Source organism: Pipra filicauda, unplaced genomic scaffold, assembly GCF_003945595.2.
Source record: "Pipra filicauda isolate LSUMZ 115617 unplaced genomic scaffold, ASM394559v2 scaffold251_size2273266_pilon, whole genome shotgun sequence".
Lineage (NCBI taxonomy): Eukaryota > Metazoa > Chordata > Aves > Passeriformes > Pipridae > Pipra > Pipra filicauda.
In genome coordinates, this window is record NW_024104367.1 from 1628885 (window position 1) to 1652680 (window position 23796).

The 23796-nt window shown below is 39.1% G+C and overlaps 1 protein-coding gene across 4 annotated transcripts in view; it reads left to right on the forward strand.

Annotated features, from left to right (window-relative positions):
* Positions 1-23796, forward strand: part of TRAPPC9 (trafficking protein particle complex 9) — a 459395-nt gene that overhangs the window by 28260 nt on the left and 407339 nt on the right. For all 4 annotated transcript variants that reach the window (XM_039382029.1, XM_039382027.1, XM_039382031.1 and 1 more), the window contains exons 10-11: positions 14291-14417; positions 19684-19829. In XM_039382029.1, the coding sequence (XP_039237963.1) occupies positions 14291-14417; positions 19684-19829 (273 nt within the window). The remainder of the gene's footprint in view (positions 1-14290; positions 14418-19683; positions 19830-23796) is intronic.

Sequence of the window (23796 nt, forward strand, 5' to 3'; positions counted from 1 at the left end):
TGTGTTTGTATTATGTTTCTTAGGAAAAAATATTTCAGACTGACTTGTTTATCAGCCAGCTTAATGAGACTAATGAGCTTAATGAGTGCTGAAAGGTTTTAAAAATTATTTTTGCTTCTCAGTAAACCAGGTAAGAAATGTGTTGTTTCCAGCTATTCCCTTGTGTACCATAAAAAGGATGAAAGTGAAAAAATGTAGGGATTTTTTTTTTCTTTTCTCCTTTAGTTATGGGCAAATATTTCTCCTTGGTGACTCCTGCAGCAAAAAACTTTAGGTATTTGCCTGCCTAATTCCCTCTTTTTGATGACTCAAATCGGTAGTGGAAGAAGGAGAAGAACTGAGAAACTAGAATGAATGATCTTTTTGTCTGTAGATCTTATTTGCTGTCAAAAGGTTCTTAAATTTTCCAGTATTTGTAGTTGATATGTGTGGAGAGTTTGGCTAGAAGCAAGGTTTTAAGCTCTTCCACTCTGCACGATATTGCTAATTCTTAGTCCTAAAAAGGTTTGAAATCTTCAAGAGAAGCAGCTCGTGTGTTCCTTGCCTTCAGACACTGTATGTCTGAGTAAAGCATCCAGTTCCATGAGACCTGATATTTCTGACTTGTCATTTTATTTGTAATTCTCCTGAGATTGGTATTGTGTGATCATGGAATCATTAAGGCTGCAAAAGACCTCCAAGGTCATCAAGTCCAACCTGATGTTGTGCAAGGATTTGATTTAGCATAGAAACTTACTTTAAATTTATAGGGTTTTTTTAAAAAATATCCGAATATTAGGAAAAAATAAACCAACAAACCCTGTTTAATCTTGGATTGTAGTAAAGGAGAGAAGCAAGACTACTGAATACATAGGATCATGTTATTACTCTGAACTGTTTCCCTTAACTGTTAAAAAGGTTTTGTAATCAGTATTCTCTGATAATCACATGACTGAAATGTTCAGGCTTTCTTATCCAATTGAAGGTTTAATAAGAAACAGAAATAATCCAGTGGCATTGGAGTTCAAGAATGCTACGATTTTACTATTTTTCTGGGCTACATAGAAAGCAGCCAAGTTACCAGTTACTAGGTGGAGGAAGACTCACTCTTCTGAAAATTAGGTTTTTACTTGAATGTGTTGTTTCTTAAATAAACTTCATATTTTTAAAACTTGTTATTAATAAAACACTAAATCCTATGCTTGTATTTAAAGTTTGGGTAGTTTGCAGATCAAATTTAAAAATAGAATAAACAGAAGTAAAAAGTCTTAAACTGAGAGGAAGTTACCAGCTAAACATTTCCAGTGGCAGTGCAGCTCGATCTTTTAACCATTTTTCTCTCAAGATTGGCTGCTTCTAGACACAGAAGAGGAATATTTTCTAGTTTGTTAATCTAATTCTATTCATTTTCTAGTTCAGTTGAATTTGGATTACTGGGACTTCAGAAAACAAAAAAATGATTTATTCTTCAAGTAGAAATTCAGCAGATGAGATTTAGTTGTTACAATGTAATCTAGATTGGTTAGTTAGAAGCTCTTGCTTCTGTTCATGGGACATAAATGGTCAAAACTGGTTCGTGTTTAAAACAAAATTTAATGTTTTAATTGAATGACACTTATTTTAAAATACAACTTTTGTCTGTGTTTACTTGAATTTACTTGAATCTGCAACCATGCAGCCTGACAAATCTAAATAAAAAGTATCATCAAGTAAATGAGAGATGTCATCACTGTTTTAACAACATGGAAGTTAAGAATCTGGTTTAAAATAAAACTATTTAGTTACATAAATATGTAAAATGCAATATTCTGCTCAGCAAAAAGAGGTACCAAATTCTACATTAAACCTCTAATCTCAAGACATTATGTTTTAATGTTAACATTTCCCTTGAGAATCACTTTCTTTAAATAAGAATTAAAATGTGCAATTGCAAAGTTGCTTGCTATTAAATCTGTCTTTTGCATAATGCTTTTTGAAACAAGACTGTGTGTGCAGCTCAGTGAATTTGAGTTGGGTAAGGTCAGATACTGGGGGAAAACTCCAATATTTTGCTGTGGGTCTTTCCTGATAATTTTCATCCTGCTTAAAGGGACCATGGTTTGTGTTGTGTGCAAATGATTCTGAGTTGACTCATCTATTTGGGCCTCTCTAACCACAGAACTGTTTGGAAAGAGCTGCTAAGGAAATGTGACTGTCCACACAGAAACCACTCACAGGGAGCACGTCCCTCACCCTGCCAGCTCACATTCTTCCAGACATTCAGCAGGTTTCTAGCTGTCATTCCTGCTTCTGGTGGCAAAGATCTCAGCGTGCTGAGGCAACCAGGCATAGCATGGATGAGACTAGGAATGCTTCATTCTTTTTTTTTTTTTTGTGGGCTAGTTCAGTTCATTGAAGATACTCAAAGTTTGGCTGTTTCATTATCTGTGAAATAACGTGCACTTTCCAGTGCTTCTCAGTGTAGCTCTGCTAAGATCTTGAGATCCTTGTGCTTGAGTTCTTTCCAGCCTTCTAGTGAGGTGACGGCCTTCACATCTGAGATCTCTGCTGCTCTGTCTGTCGTGTACTTAATTAATTCAGCTACTGACTCTATAATGAGTCTTCATTAAACATGAAGAAATAATTTTTCACCTGTTGACCAGAGTTCTTGGATGTCTTTATTCTTGAGTTGACAGTAGGTGATGGAGAGAACTGTACTTCCTGGAATACCCTAGTGTGCCTTCCCGTCCTTCCTGTGTGTGGTTGATTCTTGTATAATTGGACCCTACTTTAGTTCCAGCTGCATCCTCTGTAACCAGACTTTAGGGGGGAGATTGGTTCCCTAAGCAGTTTGGCCGGGCTTTGGGATTGTGGAAGCTAAAATGAAGGTGCGCATCGACCTTGTGACACCAGTTTTACCTGTTTACCCTGGACAGTCAGCAGGCAAAGGTGGCAAGACAAATGCAATGTTCCATGTTTTTTTTTCTTCTCTCCATCGTGGTTGTTGGTTTTGGAAGCAGCCAACATGACTGACTGAGCTCTCTTGGGACCCTTTAGGTGTTTCTTCACCCAACTGGGTTGTCAGCACAGGTACCATTACACCGTTAGCAAGGTCTTTGGTATCTCAAAATGTCTTTTCCGCTGAATCAAGTTCCCCAGATCAACAGGAAGACTCTCTTTAGAAACGGAACCACGTTGGCTGTGTGAAGAACGACTGTGTGGCCTCTCATGTATGTACATGTTCACCTTTCAGCACCAGAAGGACACAGAATAGTGGATATCATGTAACCTGGAATCCTTGTGATGATCTTTGCCTTTAGCCTTTACAGCAGCAGCAGTGACCAAAAATAAATAGGCCACATTCCACAGCCATGACCACAAAACGCCTGTCAGGTTGGCAGGTCAGATAAACTTGCTCCAGTTTTTCTGATCTGGTTTTTGGTAGCTCACCAAGCATAACACTTTGAACAATTTTAGCTTATTTATCTTTCTACTGGTGTCACAAAGAAATTTGTTTTAGCCTTAGCAAGCTAAAAATGATATCCTGGGCTTCATTACAAATACCCCTGTGACAGAGGCACGTCTTTCCCAGAGTGGATACTCATCGCCCCGGCCACAGTCACTGATTCTGCTGAAAGACATGAAATCTTTAGTGAAAGACTTTGTACAGGAAATACCCCAGAGTGGCTGAGAGAATTCCTTGGGCAGGAGTTTTTATGGTTTATATCAGACAGCAACTGCCTGGCATGGCTGCACTTGCTCAGTGGATGATAAAAACACAGCTCTATGAAAGAAAAAGAGTTGTGTTCCTTTCAAAGGTTTTGAGTTGAATTTTAAGAAATAGTCTTAGTTTTCTAAATTTCATTGCTGTGATTCCACACTCCATGGTGGCAGGATTCTATCCCTACTGCAGTACTGACTATTCCTACTGGCACTTCAAAATCCTAGGACATGTTGATCCATGCCATGCAAACCCCAGAGGTTTTTAGGTTTGGCTTCAGGCTGTTTTCTCATGAAGACAATCACTCAGCTTCCAGAAGATACTTGTTCTCAGCCTGTACTGAGATCATGGTAACTAATAGAGAATTTCTGCCAAAATTTCTGCTGAGTGCTGTTTCAGTCCCCCTCATCCTCTAGCTGAGTTGGGATGGACTTGTCAAGTGTTGGCAGGGCAGACCCCCTTGATGCCTTGACAGCTTGGATTTGTTTGTGGCTGAGGGACTTTACACCAGTGATCTGAGAGCTCTTCCAGAACCTTTTCATCCTCCTTCCCAGTTTGCTGTGCTCAGGTCAGGGCCGATGTGTCAACTGCCAGGATGAGGTCGTGCCTGTTGCAAAGAAGTGATGAGCTTGATCCAAGAAAAAAACCCCAAACCTTCTTTATACTTCAGAAATGATGGTGAACCTGGTTTGGTGATGTCAGACGTGGAGTCTTACAACTCCTAAAATATGCCTTTCGATCTCACAGTTTGAGAGGGGAAACTGCAGTATTTTAGATGGTTTTATTTATAGAACAGATTGCATATGCATTCACTTGGTGTTATTTAAATTTCAAATTGCTGTGTAGAAATAAGGAAATACTTGAAATAAGGAAGAATATTAAACTGTGCTCATGAAAATTGACAGCTAGACCAAAAGCGACTGTGGAAATGCCTTTAAGCATAACCCTTTGTAACCCTCCTGCCAAGAAGCAGTTAAGGACCAGACTCAGTTTCTGAGGACCTTTGCCTAAAACATGGTCTTGAATATCCATGCAAACCTGGGATAATGAAGTGAAGCTGCACAGGCACTTGGTGAGTTATAGTTCCTCCCAGGGATTTGACTTAATGGCATTTCATTGGAAAAGGGGATAAGAATAGCCCGTGAGCCTATAAATAACTGCTACTACTCTGGAGCATGGAGTGATTTAAAACCACCTCTTGTTCTGAGGGACTGCTGGAGCAACTTGTGACTGTTCACCTGGCCATCTCCTGTTCTCTTGTTTATCTGCTGTGACTTTCTAATTTACCTCCGTTTAGATGCTGTACCACAAGTTCTTGAGACATTCAGCTCATCATTTTAGTTGGAGCTGGTTGCTCACCATTTTTCCCCTCAGTTTGCCATTTCTCCTGCCTGTTCCCATAGTGCTACCCCTATTTTTTTTCTCCTGTGCTTCATATTTAGGTTGGAGGAAACAAGTTTATAAGTATTAAAGATAAAGACATAAGCCCAGAAAAGATTTTGGGGTGTAACTTGCTGAACTCCTGAAAAGGAATAACTTCACATAGAAGCAGGGAGCCTGCCAGGACTGAAAGATAATTGAGGGATAGGAAGAGACACTTTGTATCAGAAAATTTGGATCAAGGTTTTCTTTTTAAGGAGAGGAGATTCTGAGGCTGGTCCTGCCTCTACAGAGAATAAATCCATGGAGTTATTTCAAAGTGTAATTAGGAATGGTTTATGATGGGGAAGTGATCTGAACTGTAAAATGAGTAGTAATAAATTTCAGGTAACAGATAAGGTTAAAAGAGCTAAAAGAATTTTAATTTTAAATGCCTGAACTACAAACTACTGCAACTACAAAGTTGCAGTTAATGGATTCCTTAAATTATTTTCATTCTCATTTTAAAATTACAGATGGCAAATGCATCCCTGCATATTTTTAAGAGTTCAGAGAGGGATGGAAATTCTTCTAGCTAGGTGTTGGTGTCCTAGTTATCCTGATGATCCTGGCTATCCCAGTGATTCTCTTGAGAGGATTCATCATCCCTTTACATGTATGTGTCTGTCTCAGTACTGACTAAGATATCTGACCCTGGTCATCAGTGCTTCTCTTGAAGTGAGGTAAACCAAATTCTATCCTTGAACCCCTCTGGAGTTAAGTAAATTTGGCCTCTGTACTGGGTACGTTATAAGAAACTCCAGTAAATAATAATAGGTGTATAATTGTGATAGTTGTGTTCTAATGGGAAGCAGTTGGAACATCTTTGAAGCATGACTTATTTCCAAGGAATGCATTTAGATAAGCGTGACTTAGTTAATACAATGTTCCTGAGCTATAAGAAAAACCCAAAACTGAACAACACCTTTTGGTACATTGATTAATTAATGATTGGAAGAGGTGGAAAGAAGCAGTAAGTGAATGAGATTAGGGTGTGGAGGAAGGAGTTTCTTAGTCATGTGCTCAGCAATAACAAGACCATCTCTGTATTATCAACAGTGTTTTCAGCACAGTTCCACAGCACAACCCCATCCCAGCCACTGTGAGGAAAATGAACTCTACCTCAGCCCAAACCAGCCACTTGGCAAAACAGTTGTAAGCTTTTAGGGAACTGGCAAAAATGACAATATCACAATTCCTTTCTGAACCAGGGTTGTTTAGGAGAGTTTCTAGAGTAGAATTGATTGTTATAATGTTTTTTGAGAGTGGAAAATAACAGATCCTGTATTGGAAACCTACTCTTAGAAAGTCTGCTGGTGCTGTCACAGATGATCCCCCCCAGTGTGTGTAATGTACCCACAAACTGCTTTGCTCTGTACCTTCTCTTCTGTGCCTTTAACTTAGTGCATATTAAACTGCATTTAAATTAGGGCAGCATTTCTCCTAGATGCCTCCATATTGTGTAAATTAATTTTTAGAAAGGTGAAAGTTAGTGATTTCGAGGGCTGAGAAGAATGAAGCTTTAATCAGACTGAGCAGAGAATATATGCAAATTAAAACTTGATGTAAACTTCTGAGTTGAAGAGAGATTTACTTGACTGGCACTAATGAACTGGTTTTAATGCTCTGCATTGGATTTTAGTGGAAAAAGTACCTGCAAGTTGATTTTGCCCAACCAATAAACCTTTCAAAAAGGAGCTACTCTGGTTGGTTCTTATAATATTCAAATTAATGATTTCAGGATGGAGACTGAAATCTTCGATGTAATTACCAGAGAATATTTATAGCAGCTTGGGAGGTTCTTAGCCATTAGTTTGAAATATTTTATGGCTTCAGCATAGTGCCATATCTTATCTGTGCACATATATATAAAAAAGTGTATGTGTGTGTGTGTATATATATAAAAATGTAATTGAACAGACCTGTCACCTCGTGTGTTTGATGTATAGCAGTGGCAGTGTGTGGTGTAAGAATGAATATATTAAAAAAGCTCGAATGTAAATGCTTTCTGACACATTGGAATAACAGACTTTGGAGAGTGTACATTAAGTAGGAGGAAGCTCCTTAGAAGTAATTTCATTCTTCTTATTCATCATGGTACCATGACTTTTGCTGCTTTTCGTCTAGTTCTGTGTTTTCTTCAGTTGTGTGCTATCAAGCTTCAGCACAGTTGTGTGTTCTTGCTCCCTAAAGTTGTTTATCTGCAACACTATTTCCTGTTTTTTTTAGCCCCCCCCTTTAAAAGTCTCTCTGGAATTTGTGTTTTCTAGACACAAGCTGACTTTAATAACCTTGCTCAAGCTGCTTTATTAAGAAGGTGTAATTTATTTTCATGAAATACATGTCTTTTAGAGTGTGGGGTTTTTTTTGAAGTGGAATAAATAAATGAAATGGAGTAAACTAACAATGAGGTTAAAAAATTTAAATTCATGTGCATAGCACCAAATAGGGAAACCAGCAATTTTTTAAGTCATATGTAATATGAAAGAAAAAATAATATACTGTAAATGAAATGTTTAGCATTACTGACAAACCTGAAAGTCTTTCACACGTGATTTACCTTTGCTTAGATTTGTGTGTTGATGAGTTGCAGACAAAGCCTTCAGCCAATACCATACCCAGATTTGTAGGTAAAACAGCAGATCACTCAGTACAGTAAAATAGTGCATTTCTTTATGACAGAAATTTCCTATTGTTTTGTTTAAAGTCACTCCTGAGCAAAAGGAGTTTTCTGAGCTTTAGGTCAAAATTCCTGTCTTCACGTAGATACCTCTGGTCTCAAAGGAGACTGATTTGGTTGATTGAGGGAAAAGATCCAAGACACGTTGGCAAAGTTTTTATTCTAGAAAACAAAAGGCTCCTTTGGGGAAGTTGTACTTTAATTGGCAGTATGAAGACATGAAGCTGTATTTTTAAGAGCTAATGTTTTTGTACCAAAAGAAGCTGTTTTAGGAGGTGCTGTATTACTAAAATTCAAATAAATTTTTACGACACTTAACAGAGTCAATACTGATCTCTGTAGCCTAAATCCAAAGGAAGGCACTGGAATCAAGGCTGCTATTGAAAGTGGCACTTTATATGGAAAATAAATATCCATGTTTACAAGGGGATCATCCAGGTAGTTCAGTGACCTCCCCATGTGATGTCTGTTGAGTATGACTGGATGTGCTAAGAAAAAATGAGCAAGGTAGGAGTGATGCTGAAGAGATATTTTTCCAGAAGGATGGGAAGACTCAACTGTATGTTACGATAGAGAATGGACATGTTTTTGTTTTAAGTTTTCAGGCAGCTTTCTATGTTTTTAAACAATTAAACTGCCCTTTTCTCAAGCAAGAATCTCTTTGTGGAGGCATTGAAACTTTGAATCATGATAAACCTCTCTGGCCAAATTCCTGTGACTTTGCATAGCAATAGTGTGGGGAAAATGCTGTTCTTGCTATCTTCTGTCTCTGCTTCTTCCACCCAAAATACAAAATCAGATGTACTTAGCAGTTATGCCATTCTGTCTGGGAATTTTTACAAAACCTACCTTGCTCACAAGCAGCTTTGCAGCAGCCCTTAACTTTTTTTATTGATACAGAAGTTATCTATGCCTAATTTGCATTGTAAAGGTAGATCTACTGGTATTTCTTAACATGAAAAAATGTTTAATGTTGTTCAGTGGTTTATATACTGATTTTATATATACAAAATAAATTTTTTTTAGTATTGAACATATACAAACATCTGAAGTTCCCTGAGATGGTGGAGAACTAGATACTGAAATTTTAATGGTGTGTTTCTGAACTCTGATTTCAGCTGTGTCAAATTTTCATGAGATTTTAGCTAAAAATATTTTTGTGCAAACTGGCTGGGACTTCATGTGTACACATTTTATGTAATTATTAAAAATCTTGTAATAGAAGATCATGGTGTGTTTAGTCAGTCTCTTACCCTTCTATTTGTGGAAGCAGAAAACATTCTGCTTCTAACACAGTTATTTTTATTTGCATTAAAAATATATCTTCTTCCTGCAAAGTTAGTAGTAAACTAATAACTTATTTTTTCAAAGATGAGCTGTTGTGCAATTCAGCAAAGAACTGAATCCTTTGTGTGGGTGGAGTCACTTTCTTTGATCCAGCTCATGATGGTCTCTTCATGACAATGGGTCTGGCTTTCTGGATAGCACAAATTAATTATTTTCTTGTGGTTTCTGCTCTTTTCCATGTGAAACAGTGAATTTTGTTAGTCTCCAGTATTTATTTAGAGACTTATTCTGCTTGATTTCTTAAAGAGGTGGGATTCATATTCTGCCAGTGCCTTTCTGGTTTTCCCCATACGAATAGCTTCGGAGTCTGTGAGAACACACACACTTGTTGCAGGAGACAATGTTGGGATGAATATCCAGGATTCCTTGCCTTGCTTACAAAGCAGCTTGTTGAAGTATCCGATCTTTAAGTTTGTTTACTTGCTCCATGTATTTTTCAGGAAAATATTAGAGGTGCTGTCTGTTTACTAAAACAGTAGAAAATGCCGTCACCCAACACCTATCGGAGTTAATGGGATGGAAAACCGGGTGGTGCTGCCTGCCCAGGAGAGGAGCTGCTCTGTTCTGCTGAATTGCACAGCTGAAATGCTGCACTGCCAGAATTGCACAGCTGAAATGCTGCATTAGTGTGTTGATGGGGCAAGTGTTGCTGAGGTGCTCCTCTCCCAGCGTTGGCCTGCCTGTGGTAGTGAAGGGATGCACTGAGGGTACAAACAGGGTGCTCACGGCCCAGAACTAGAGCTGAGGCACTGCCTGGCACATCCTGCAGTCTGGTGATTCTCTGCAAGGTAAAAAGTCTGTAGTGGTTGCTGTCTATGAATATTCAGTTTCTAATTCAGCTTTTTTGAGGGTCCTAACACATTTTGTGGTCTTTTTGAAATTCTTTAGTTTAAGGAATACACTGTGTCGCGATGGCACGATGAGGCTGGAGATTCCCCTCGAAGCAGACATAGAATTTTTTTTCTTCTCTAGTTGTAACAGGACTCACCAAACAATTTTCATTTTTCTGTGTGTGTGTGAAGGAAATATCACAGAATGGTTTGGGTTGGAAGGGACCTTAAAGATCATCTCATTCCAACCCCCCTGCCATGGGCAGGGACACCTTCCACTAGACCAGGTTGTTCACAACCCCATCCAACCTGGTCTTGAACATTTCCAGAGATGGAATATCTACAGCTTCTCTGGGCAACTTGTGCCAGTGCCTCACCACCCTCCAAGGGAATAATTTCTTCCTAATATCTATCTAAAACTACTCTCAGTTTGAAACCATTCCCCCTTGTCCTATCACTCCACACTGTTGTAGAAAGTCCTACTGTTGTAGGCTCCCTTCAGGTACTGGAAGGCCATAGCTATGTTTCTGGGTGCAGAAACTATTGTTTCTCTTGTTCTTTCTGTTGTCAGACCGACTTTTCTGTCTTTTTATGTGCTACTAGTAATTTATTAAGATGTTTGCATCTCTGTCCTGAGGCAGTTGGGTCTGGGCCTGGCTGCTGCAGGAGCTGTCCTTGGACTTCTCCTTTTTGACCATTATTTGCTGTTTTCAAGGGAGAAGGAAAAGCTCAGCCAGCACAAAGCACTCTGGGTACAGGGTTTTTTGTTAAAATGTTCATTCTGGGCTTATCACCGGGGGAAACTGAAGTCAGAAGGCTTTTAGCCATTTGTTTTCTGACTTCCTTTTTCAACATTTTAGCAAGTCTCATAAGGAAATGAAATTGTCTTCCAATGTGATTGGCATCTCAGACATAAAATTGTCCCTTTCTTCATTCCCATTCCACCCTGGTGTAGGTTGTTCTGCAAGGGACACAGTGACTTGATCAAAACAACATCAACCAATTGTTTGCCAGAGAACAAATGCTGCGTTTTTACTACTTGCCTTAGTTTTCAATGGGTAGTGACTGAGCCCATGTACAGATACTTTAAATTTCTTCAAATATTAAATAGCTGAAATAAGAGAGTTACAGCAATTGTGTTCTTCTGATTTGCTCTGTTGTCTGCCAAGACATGAAATGCTGTTTGTGTGATACTGTTAAATCACACAAACTGAAGTGCCTAAAAATGTTAGTCTATAACTGACCTCCTCTCCTCTCCTGGTCTGATTTTTCAATGGCTCCATTATTGTGAAATATTGTTCCACATGACTGCTAAATGAGCAGAAAGTCTTTGCTTTTTGATGTTTCAGTCACGAATGGTTTCTAACTGTGCACCTGAAGCTTTCAGATTTTTGTGTTGCCGTATTAGAAGAAGGTTTGAATCAGCTTTTAGACAAACCCAGTGCTCATTGTGGTGATGGGAAACAGTTAAGCAATGAAATCCTAAGAATATGGGTGGACTTGCAAAATTGTCAGTTGTCAGAAGCAGTCAAAAACAATTTGATGTGAAATGGGGGAACTGAACTACGAGGTTATGCTGAACAAACTGCAGTATGTGCTCCGGTGCCACTCCTGAGTGTGGCTTTGTTCAGCTTTGTTTGGTTTACAGCCATTCTGTGATCCTGATCTTTCAGTGAGTCTGGAGAGAAACTGGAGGGGAAAAAACCCCCGTGAACGCAGTTATTGCAGATGAAAACATAACCCATCACTTCTCACTCAATAAATGAGTCTCTGATACCTACACAAGAGTATCCAGTGGCGTTCCCAGCTGCAGGACAGGCTTTTAAAGCTGTTGAGGTGAATTCACAGGTCACAGGATCAAGTGGTGATTGCTTTCCTGCTGACCTGTAGAAGCATGAAGACCCCAGGTGGGTAAAGACCTCCAAAAGCAGCTGTTTCCTCTGTCTTCTTTGTAAAGAGAAAGATAAGTACCAGTGGTGTTTCAGTCACAGAAATCTTCTAAACTCTGGGTCAGGAAGGAGACCGAGGAGTTGAATGGATCCTCCCAGGAGGTCTGTGAGATTTCTGATGGTTTCAGAATATGGTGACAGGCAGGCAAAAGCTGGGAGAATTCAGACCTGTTTGAGACCACAAGTCTGTAACAGGTTTTTGGCAACTATTAGGCCACAGAGGTCAGGGAGCCGAGGTACTCAGTCAAGGGAGGAGGCTCCAGCATTTGCTTTCAGAGGCAGCTCTTGGGCAGGATCAGGCAGCTCTTTCTCTTTTACATCGAGAACACTTCTTAGTATGTAGATTCCTTCAGCATCTCAGCTGAGATGTGGTGCTAAGGGAAAGGAATAGAGGGCCAGCAGCTCGTTTAAGACTATTCCATACCACGTCAGCAGAGAAAAATGGCTTCGTTGAGCCTTGTCTTCATGGAAAGCTCGCCGAGCTACTGCCGTGGAAAAAAATGCCCCTCAGAAATCTATAAACAAATCCTTTTTGCAAGTGGCAGCCGGCCTTCTGTGAGCACAATAACTGAGTGTTTCACACTAGGAAGTGAAAGCCAATTCTCCAGAATTACAGAATATCCAGTTTCAAGCAGAATTAAGCACACACTGTAGTGTTGTCTTCATCATTTTTGGTAGCTGTGAAGATTTCCATCTCGGTGGATTCTGTTTGCACAATGTGCCCTTACTCACATGACATGGCAAATAACCTGAAATTTTTATGAAAATACTCAGTCTTGAACCACTACAATTCCTTGCCTGAGCACATGTGGATGTCTAATAATGTGTTTTTGGGAATATTTCCTGTAGGAAATGAAAATGTGAGGAGTGGCTCAAGAGACAGTTCAGTGAAACAGAGACACAAGCAAAGCAGTTTGTCAGTTATGTGGCATTAATTCTGTAGTGAAGGGCACTACAGTCAATGTTTATTTGCTTTGAAAGAGTGTTTACTCCTGGCAGTAGAAGCTCACAAACTAAGCTGGATTGATGTGGGCAGCACAAACATTGCTGGATGTTTGGGGCTTTCAAGACCCAAGTTGGTGTTTTGGGCAGGTTTCCGTGTTTTTGGCCTGGTTACAAGATTTGTTTCTCTCACATTTTTCTCACTCCTCCCTTTCACAGCTGCTATGCAGCATTTTTTACCCTTTCTTAAATATGTTATCAGGGACGTGCCACCAACATAACTGATGGGCCCAGCTTTGGGCAGCAGCAGCTCCTTTTTGGATTTGGCTGGAACTGGCTCTCTCCTGGAGCTACTCCTTGTCTCTTCTCCCAGAGGCCACACCTACAGCATCCCTTGCAACCAAAATCTTGCTGCATAACCCAATACACCTGTCAAAGCAGTTTTTTTGGAAAGCAGTATTTGCTATCACCCTTCCCTTTTCTATTTTATCATTGAGTATTTTGATCTTTGAAGTATTTTCTAGGAACAGTTGGGTTATTGAATAGTTATTTTTGTTGGTAGCACATATATGGAGCAGTCCGGTGTAGTGGAAGGTGCCTCTGCCCATGGCAGGATAGTTGGAACTAGATGGTCTTCAAGGTCCTTTCCCACCCAAACACTCTTGATTCTATGAATGTTCACTGTGCTTTAAAACAATACAGGTCTAAGACTTTTCAGCTTTCTCATTCTTCTCTCTAAACACACTCTCAGGCTTATTTCTGTTTGCAGACTCCATTTTGTCAGAGAAATGGGGAATCATAGAATCACAGGATGGGACCTTGAAGACCATCTAGTTCCAACTGTCCTGCCATAGGCAGGGACACCTTCCATAGTTTATTTGAATGTTCTTGTATTTTTAAGCAAAACCAAAGAAAATTTTTCTAGCAGTTGTTATGATTTAGTAGCATAATAGAGTACAATTATTTTGAGAATTAGGTAGTTTTCACACAAGGTAACATCAAAAATAATTTGTTTCTCTTCTTTGTCTTTGATAGTATTTCATCTGATGTTTCAGAGCAGGGCTTGTTCCCATACAACGCTATTATTAATAACCTTAACATGCGTGAGGCCAAATGTGTTGGATGTGTAGATTTATGAGATAAATTGTAGAAACTTCTATTTTGACAATAAAAAACCTAAAAAAAAGTAGGTATAGGCTGGCATTTGGAAAATTCTGAGAAAGCTAGAAAACTCTTTTGCTTAGAGGTCACTTAATGATATTTGATCCATCTGTTGAGGCTTCTGGAACAAAGCTCCAACTGCTGTATGAAAAACTGAGTTGGCATGCCATTAGAGTTATTTGGTGTAAATACAAAACAAATCTGCAAATAAAACTTTAGGTTATAACTTCTTAAATTTTTGATACATGTGGGATTGAAATTGTTTTGTAATTTTATTTTCTAGAAAAGAAAGATGTAACACAGAGCTTGGAAAGCTATACAGCAAAATGCCCTGGAACAATGGAAGTCATCACTCTTCCAGATGGTCTGAAGTTACCTCCTGTTCCCTTCACCAAATTGCCCATTGTGAGGTAAGACTCCAAAATACAATCTTTAGCTTTTCCACAGCACCTGTCAAATTTTAAAGGATACTGGAAGGATATAGTTTTCTCAATTTATGCACATTGATCACAATAACATGGAAAAACGTCGAAATGTCAAATTGTTTTGCGAAGATCTTAAGCAAAAATAGAGCCTTTGAGCAGAAAATACTTTGTGGCCTTTAGCTGCAGAAAGAGAGAGGTTTTGCTTTTTTTAAAACTGTCATTCAAGAGTTTCTGATACAATTGGAGGAAAGGATTTTGTAACTGCAGCTGAGATTTAGGTTGAATTCCTGATCACTTCGATACTGAGGGTCCGTGAGCTGGATGTCGTCTCCATTCGTGGAGCTTGGAACTCGGCTGGAACTGATGCCTTTTGTAGCTCTTCCTTTCCAGATGCTGTGTTTTCCAGCTGGCACCTTCACTATTGTAAATCTCAGTTCCTATTTGTGCCCACGTGCCCAGGCACATCACACAGTCAGCCCAATGAATAGGAACTTGTTTAGATTAAAGCCCAGCATGAGGCATTAGAGAGAGTCAGAGAGAGAAAGCAGCCACTGGGCATCAATAATAGAAGACTAAAAGAAAATCTTTCCCTTCTGAAGGAAAGATAATTGCTATTCAGAAAAAAAAAATGGTAGAAGTTACTGAAATAGTTCTCAGAAATTTCAGTTTGCAGTGGGATGTCATCAAATATTTCACGAAGCAAGAGTTCCGGTATCACAAAGGGATAACACAGTATATAACCAAAGAATGAAAATTGTACTTATTTTTAGATTACTTTTAATCTCTAGAATTACTTTTTTTAATTCTATGACCATTTTTCATGATACAACTGGTTTTACTATGTTCCCTCTAACTTCAGTTTTTGTTTCCACTTTGACAGAAGAAGGAGACCTTCCCTAACTCTTGTAGTGCATTTCAGGTGACAGGTCTGTTCACACTGACGCTTTGTTGTGTGGGAGGTGCAGATTTGGCTGTGTGTGGTCAGATGGAATTGTATGTGGAATCAGGACAGTCACTGTTTCCAGTGGTGTCCTGGAAACTGTTTTGTCTCCTGATTGGACCAAGTATGAAGTTGCAGCCGGTATCAACTTCTTGACTGGAAAACATGGAACGTGGACATACAATCCCAAAAGCTTAACTGTTAAGACCAAAACTTCGCCCAGAAGCTTCTTCACTCAGAGGGTGGTCGGGCACTGAACAGGCTCCCCAGGGAAGGGGTCACAGCACCAAGGCTGACAGAGTTCAAGGAGCATTTAGACAATGCTCTCAGGCACATGTGGGATTCTTGGGGTGGACCTGTGCAGGGCCAGGAGTTGGACTGGATGATCCTTGTGAGTCCCTTCCAACTCAGAATATTTTATGATTCTGTGATTGAAAGCTATGTATTACAGTGGGAAATTTAGTTGACTGCTTTATCAGCTGACCTTGAGGTTGATTAGTTTCACAAAAAATCTACAGATAGAACTAAACTAGTGACATTTGACTGCTGGCTCACGTTTGCAGTCAAGACACATAGGTAGTCACGTCCAGGTTTCTCTAACCTAATTTAGGTACCTGCTTCAGGATGAGTCAAATTGCAAGTGTGTGTGGACTGTGTTGACTCATTTTGCATTGGCCTCAGAGATGTCCAGCGATGAGTTCAGGTCACTGTGTCTGTGGGTTAGATGAGTTGCCTACTAAATACACTCTGAAGGCAGGTTCCCACCTAAGTACATGAAAGAGGCCTCTATTTCTTCTGGAAGTTTATAGAAACAAAATTTATGCAAACATTATCCTGGCCTCTTTCTTTTTTTTTTTTTTTTTTTGAAACAAAAATTAAATAGTATTAAAAACTGGAAGCTAATTAAGCAAACTTCTAGGAATCCTTTCTAGTACTTGAGTTATGTGATTGTAGAGAGAAGTTTGAGCAAAAGCTTCCACAAAAACTTCTTGAAGGCAAAATACTTTGAGAGCAAGAGTGCTGTCAGCTTCTCAGTGCCTCTCACAGGTCTCTGCTCTAGCAATAACCTTATTCCACAGTATAAAACCAAAACTACCTTCCTTAATCTGACTGGGGATGGTATCTGGGCTGTGAAACAGCTGCAGAATGTCTCTGATGAATCTGACCCTTAATTTGTGCTGAAGCAGCAGTGTTGCGTTTGTCTGTGATGTTTTAAACCCTGAGTTAGTCTCAAGTTTTTGGTTTTTGCTTAACTTTTAAACCTCGCAGGAGGTGGATTGTGCTCTGTATTCCGTAGTACTTTCCTATTCTTCTCCATGCTGAGTAGTGAAGAAAATTCAGCTCTGGAAGATATGGGAAATGCTGATCAAATCCTTCTTTGTAGGAGTCGTGCATTTAGAGTCACAGAACCAGGGAGTTGGATTGGAGACGACCTTTAAGATCATCAAGTGCAACGGTCAAACCACCACCACCACCACTACCACGATGTTCACCCTTAAACCGTGTCCTCAAATGCCACATCCACGTGGTTTTTAAACACTTCCAGGGATGGTGGCTCCACCACTTCCCTGGGCAGCCTGTTCCAATGTTTGACAGCCCTTTCCCTGAAGAAAAGTTTTCTACTGTCCAGTGTAAACCTCCCCTGGCACAACCTGAGGCCATTTCCTCTTATCCTGTTGCTCGTTACCTGGAAGAAGAGGCCAGTCAAAACTTTGGCAACAGATTCCCAAGACTTCAATGGGAAGGGCTTTGTCTCACTTGAAATGTTTTGTATGCTGCGAGAATGGGACAAACACATTATAGTTATTTGTTATTCCTAGGCCTGGCTTTAGGCAGTTCCTCACCACCCAGGTGCTTCATTTACACTGTCAGCTTGTGCTGACCTGCTGTGCTTGGAATGCTGGGAATATTTTCTACTCTTTTGCCATGGGAACCCCAATATCAACATTGTTTAGCATCGACATTATTGAACAGTCAAGAACTGCTGTTTGTGCTCGTCTCCTCCTCCCCCTTCTTCTTGTCTTCTGAAAGTTCTATAAAAGCCATAGTGATTAAAATTCATACTCCGGTAAAGCATGAGTTGTGTTTGGATATGAAGCCTCTGGTTACACCTCACACAGCAGATCTGGTGTGTGGCAGAGCTGTCCAGCCAGCTGGGAACCAGCTGTGCTGCAGAACTGCAGAGCTCTTTGAACTAAATTGTGCTAATGTTCGTGACATAAATTATAAATGTGTGGAAATGTGATTTTGATCAATGTTGAATAACCTCAGCAAATTATTCAGTCCGTGCTAGAGTCCTCTAGAAACACACGTTTGCTGATGGTGATGACTTTTATTTACTGTTGGCATTTCATGGTCTGTGAGTTTTTAATCCATTTAATGTGGGGTGCTTCTTTTGGATGCAGATTTCTTATCAAAATACCATCAGACATTGAAATGCCACAGTGGAATTTGGACATAGTGGCACCGTTACCTTTTCTTCCCCATACTTAAAAAGCAATAGAAGAGATTTGGCTTTTTTATATTCCATTACTCATGTTAATTATGAAATCATCATCTAGTATTTTCTCAGATAAAAAATAGAAGAATTTATGGTCTTTCTGTTCTACTAGGTGCACTGTTCCCATTTTCGTAACTTACCTGTGCTAAAGCTAATTTTCTTACTAATATACTTAGGAGCAGAAAGAAAGGATTTTCTTCCTTTTCACCACTGATGTTTTTAATTGTCCTTATATACTTTTCTTACTACTTTAAATTTACTCAGTACTCTTTTCCCCCCTTCCCTCTGTTTACTTTAATAGAGTGGTTTTTATTTTTAATTATTTTCCTTTCACCTCTAAGCAAGGTTGTTTTTAATCAACATTTTCCAAATACGAGATTTTGTATCTTCTGGGTAGATAGTGATATTAGTTGATAATTCTTAATTGTCACTCATTTGCATTCAGTTGGGCCAGGCCAGGGGACATGGCTGAAGCTTTTCACACAAAGGAATTAGATAAAACCTGCGAGGGTACATCTGTCTAATATGTGGTTGAAGAACATTCTTTCCACTGTCATACACTAATGTAAAGCAGGTTATCCACCAGTATTTTTGTAATAATTGCGGAGAAGCCAAAGCACTTCTCTCTGTTTAAAAAATAAAACTTTTTATAAGCACTTTACGAAATTAAATTTTTTTTCCTCAAATAGTATAATTCATGTTTTTACTTTAGGCTGCATTCTAATTTTTAGCAAAATTCTGTCAGAAGAGGTTTTAAAATATGAAATATGAGGGATCTGTCATAGTTCCTCTTTATTCCTCAGTCTCGTGGTCTGTGATTTTGCATTTGATTGTAATGCTGACACTAAGTATCACCAGCACATAATATATGGATGTGATTTATTCCTTGTTCCAAAATACTTTTAGTGTTATCCAGTAATTCCTTATCAAGTGTTTTAGATCACTGAGATAACATGTCTGTGTAGTGTTACTCTTACAGCTTCATTATTTTTCAGCAGAAACACATTATCTTGGTTTCTTGTGTGTACTTTCTATTAGTGTGATACTGATATATCTGTTCTTTATTATGCTGAGTTCCTGACTCGAAGTAATTAGATGTCTTACAGGCTTTTATAAAACTGTTGCTTTTACTGAATATCCACCAATTTATTGCTTGTTCTTCTGCCCAAAATTTAGTCTTTAATTTCCCCTCAGCATTGCAAGACCAGTGATTTCCCTGCATGGTGTTGTAGGGAATTGGGTCTAACAGGGATATAGTCTAATAAATCATTTGTTTTCTGTCTATTTGTAATTGCTTTCTGGCTGTTCAGCAAACCCACTCAAATTTCTGGAACATTTCCTTCCTTCCAGCAGCAACTCTGTGTTTTCACTGTTTTAAAATCAGTTTTATTCACCTTGGAGAAGTTCTTTATTTGTATTACACTGTCCAATCTTGTCTGGATTCTCATTTGAGTTTAAGTTAAATACTTGGCTGCTTTTTGCACTGGGGTTGTGGTGTATCTGTTGTTCAGACTGAACTTGGAAATTAAGAGCTGGATTTCAAATCCCTGATCCTGGCTAGTTTTGGTTTCGTTTGTTTCTACAGAGGATACTTTTCTCTGATTAAATGTTTTCTGGGAGCTTTCTGAAACTGTCTGAAGTTTCCTTTTTTTTTTTTTTCCTTTTGTACTGTGGGTGTTTACTTCAAGTTTTCCATTTCGGGTATTTTAATCTCAGACTGACATTTCATATTTATCAGTTCATTTTTTAACACAGCCATCTCTCATGAAATAGAATAAATAAAACAATATAAAATTATTTTTACTCAACAGATCTGTGAAGCTCCTGAACCTCCCAACCAGTCTCCGACCTCACAAAATGAAGAGTTTACTTGGTCAGAATGTGTCAACCAAAAGCCCCTTCATATATTCTCCAATTATTGCACACAGTCGTGGGGAAGAACGAAATAAGAAAATAGGTAAGAATAATTGGCAGTATTTTCTCTTCTTTTTTAAATTAGAAAATTTTTTGTGGTGAAGGAGAGCGAACCTGAACATTGCTGTCTTGTATTTGAAATAATCAGCTTTTTTAGCCTAAAGTCCTGAAGGAGCAAAGCTTTGTTCTCTGGGGCACAGTTTCATATTCAAAAGAAGAATGAAGTCTCATAGATGATAACATTGATTTTCAGAAGAGATAAACTAGTTTTATTCCCTTCTCAAACAAAAGAGAAATCAGGGAAAACTTAGTTCAGACACATTCTGCTTGGCAGCTGCCACAGTTATCGGTGCCCTGAGCACTGTTGTGGTTTTCCTTTTTTCCTATTCTGATTTAATATCCTATTCTGCTTTAACTTAAACTCAGAGTGATGAGCTGTCTGATTAGTCATTTTTACTTAAGGACAGTTCAGCCAAAATAAAAAAACCCTTATAAACCCTGTTTGGAATAGCAGTCATTTTCTGCTAGAGGATTATGTATTTTATTATAAAGCTTTTTAGTGCAGTACTTTTGCCGTTGGAAATAAATTAGAGGTTCATTTAAATCCTGGATTAGGTTGCAGATATTGGTAGTTCTTTTTGTTTCTTTGTGTATCACATGCAGGGTAATTGAAACAGGAAAAATTAGGATGTGCATTGGTGTGGATGGCTATCTGGCAGTTTGGATGGACGTGGCTCAGTGTGACTTTGCTGCAGCACTGCTTCAATTTCAGAAGATAAAGCATAAGAACTTAAAAAAAAAAAAGAATAAGAAATAAGAATTAGGTAAAAGATAATTTTAAAAAATATACACATATGGGAACATCCTAAAGTGCTTCCTTGATTTCTCTTAATATTTTCTTGAAAGATTGATCACAATTTTTCCACATTTAATCTCTTAGCTACACCTTGTCATGTTTTTTTCATTTAAATAAAACCCTATTCCCAATCTTGTCAAATACTTGTATTCTCACTCCTTGATAGATACAAAAGGAAACTGCATTTTTTGATACAGTTCAAGTTAGGATTTGTTTCAGTGCTGTGTGTACCGTAGGAGATTTACATTTTTACAGTGAAGTTTCTCCTTTTAGGTTTTTATTTAGCCCACAGAGATGTCTGAACTGCTGCTGATCCTATAAAGCATTTGTCTTTTGAAGTATATGCACAATGCAGTCACTGGTAAAAGCCTCTAATGTTTCAAAGTTTAGCAAACAAAAGAAAATACAAAATGAAATCAGATACTTCCTTTGAAAGAAGCTGAGAAATTTAATAAATTTTGAAACTAATGAGAATATTCTAATGACATGTATTTAACATAACAAATGAACTGTTTTTCTTACATGGAGATATGTACACCATATTTTGGTTAAATTATTGTTTTACAGCAAAGGAGATCAAGTTCTGCTGACAAACCAAGGGGAAACAAAACCATTTTAGGAAGTCTTGAAGTGTTTTCTGCTTTCAACTTGATAAGCTTTTCAGATTGGAAACAATAAAGGAGATAGTTATATTCTGGTTAAATTGCTTTAATAGTACACTAGTTCCAAGAAATGAACCTACTGATTTTTGACATGAAGTGGTTTTTTGTTTTTGAGTGCTGATAGTCTAAAGCAGCAAGAATACATAATATAGTTCCATTAGTATATGTGGCAGTTAATGTCATACCTGTATTAGATGAAATAAATATAGCTCATTTTACCTTTCTTTTCAAAACCTTTTCACCCAAGGAAGCAATTCTGTGGCATTGCCGTGACATCTTTTTCACAGGGTATTTCAGTCCCATCTCGAACACCTCCAGCAATTTGGATTTCACCATGTCCCTGGGGAGGTTGTTCCACTGTGTGATCGTTCCTGCTGAAAAAAACTAAATTTCTTTCAGTAAGAAAATGAAACCTGTCTCAGTGCAACTGGTACTCATTGCCCTTGGTCTTCTTCCTGTGGCTCCTTGGGAGAAAAAATCCTGTCCTCTTTGTTGCAGCCCTTTAAGTACTGGAATACTATAAGAGATTCCTCCTGAGCCTTCTTTTCTCCAGGGAGAAGAGACCAAACTCCTTTAGTCTTTCCTCAGGCAGATTCTCCAGCCCTGTGATCATGTTCATGGCACTCCTTTGGATCCTCTCCAGTCTGTCTGTATCTTAAACTGTGGGGACCAGAACTGAACACAGCACCTCCAGCTGTGCCTGACAAGCACAGGGTAGAGTGCTATCTCTGTTAGTAATGAGTCTGTGAATGCAGCCCAGGATCTGATTTCATGGCATCATAGAATATCCTGAGCTGGAAGGGACCCACAAGTCCCATCAAGTCCAACTCCTGGCCCTGCAAAGGACAATCCCAAGAATCCCACCATGTGCCTGAGAATGTTGTCCACACACTCCTTGAGCTCTGTCAGGCTTGGTGCTGTGACCCCTTCCCTGGGGAGCCTGTTCCAGTGCCTACTCACCCTCTGGGTGAAAAACCTTCTCCTAATATCCAACCCAAACCTCCCCTCACACAGCTTTGCCCTTGTTGGTGTAACGTGGCACTGCTGGCTCATGTTTGGCTGGACCCCCAGGTCCCTTTGAGCAGGGCTGTTCCACAGCCAGACAGAGACCCCAGCCTGTCCTGGGCTCTTTGCTTGTGTCACCCCTGGGACAGGACCTTGCACTTGTCACAACTTTGGACACCAAACCCCTGCAAGTTTATCAGCTTAAAGCAAGACTGGCAAGTCAACCAATCTGCCAGTGAAGATTCTACTGCCTCTCCTAGGGTAGGTGGCTCTTGTCTCTCCCCAGTGGTCTGTGTTCAGGGGAGGATTCCCCATGACTGAAGCAACCACAGCCCTAGTGCCAACACCAGCCACGAAGCCAGGTATTGATCTGCAGGATATGTCAACTCCTGCCTGTATCCCTGTCTCTGCTGGCAAGGGAGTGGAGAAAGTTCCTTGCACACCTGTACCCTTCCCTTGCTCCTCCAAGGCTCTGAAGTCCTGCTTGGTGGGAATCTTGCTCATGGCTTTTGTCAACTGCCAGGGTGTCATATCTGTTGCTGCTGCATAAAAAGGAGTACAGTGATGGCCTTCTCCTGTGGAACTCTCTCTCACACATCAGAGAGACCTTGCCACTCCTGCTCCAAGGTGCTGTTCTGAGCCTTCAGCCCAGAGAGAGGGATCATACTGGTAAACGTTAATAAATGAGCCTCGAATCCTTCCTTTTTTGGAAGTAAAGACATTAAAGCATCAGGCAAATCAGTGGTTTGCATTTGCACTTAGGTGAAATCAAGGGTTTCCAACATGTTTTTCTGATTTTTCAGAATCCCTTTTTACATGATGACATTGAAAACGTTTTCAGAAAAGACATTTCATGATGTGGTCATTGTTAGAATGTGGAGATTTAGACTGAAGTGCCTGCTGAGGCTACTGCTGTTGCTGTAGTAAACCATAATGGTGAACTTTAGTGCTTCAATACCAGTGTAGAGCAGCCACTGGTTGTTTTGGGGACTGCAGAATGATGAGACATCCTGAACACTAATAAGCAATTAAATAATAAATGTACAGAACATCTCCTACCATTGTGCATTTGAACATTTTGTTTTAATCAACAGTTTTGCTTTTCAGGCTTCACAGTACTATAACCCATTAACATCTCTGGATGTATGTTTTTAATTTCCATCAGCATTAATTGGAGTTAAACATTTGCATTAAGTACATCTCCCTTGAGGTCTTTAATATTGCTTGCAAAATGTAATCAGATAGTAAATGATTGGGAATGTACAATTAGAGTACTGATGGCTTCAGCTGTGAATTAGAGTCTTAATATTGATAATCCAGGTTTTTTTACTGGACGTTTTCTAATCTCCTACTAAAAAAAATGTTAGCATCGTATGTTAAAATCATTGAGTTGACTAGTAAAAGCTAATCCATGTATGCTATAGTTCAGCTTATAATCATGATTTGTTTTACAAATGTAGTTAAAGCACCTGTTGTTTATTTGGACT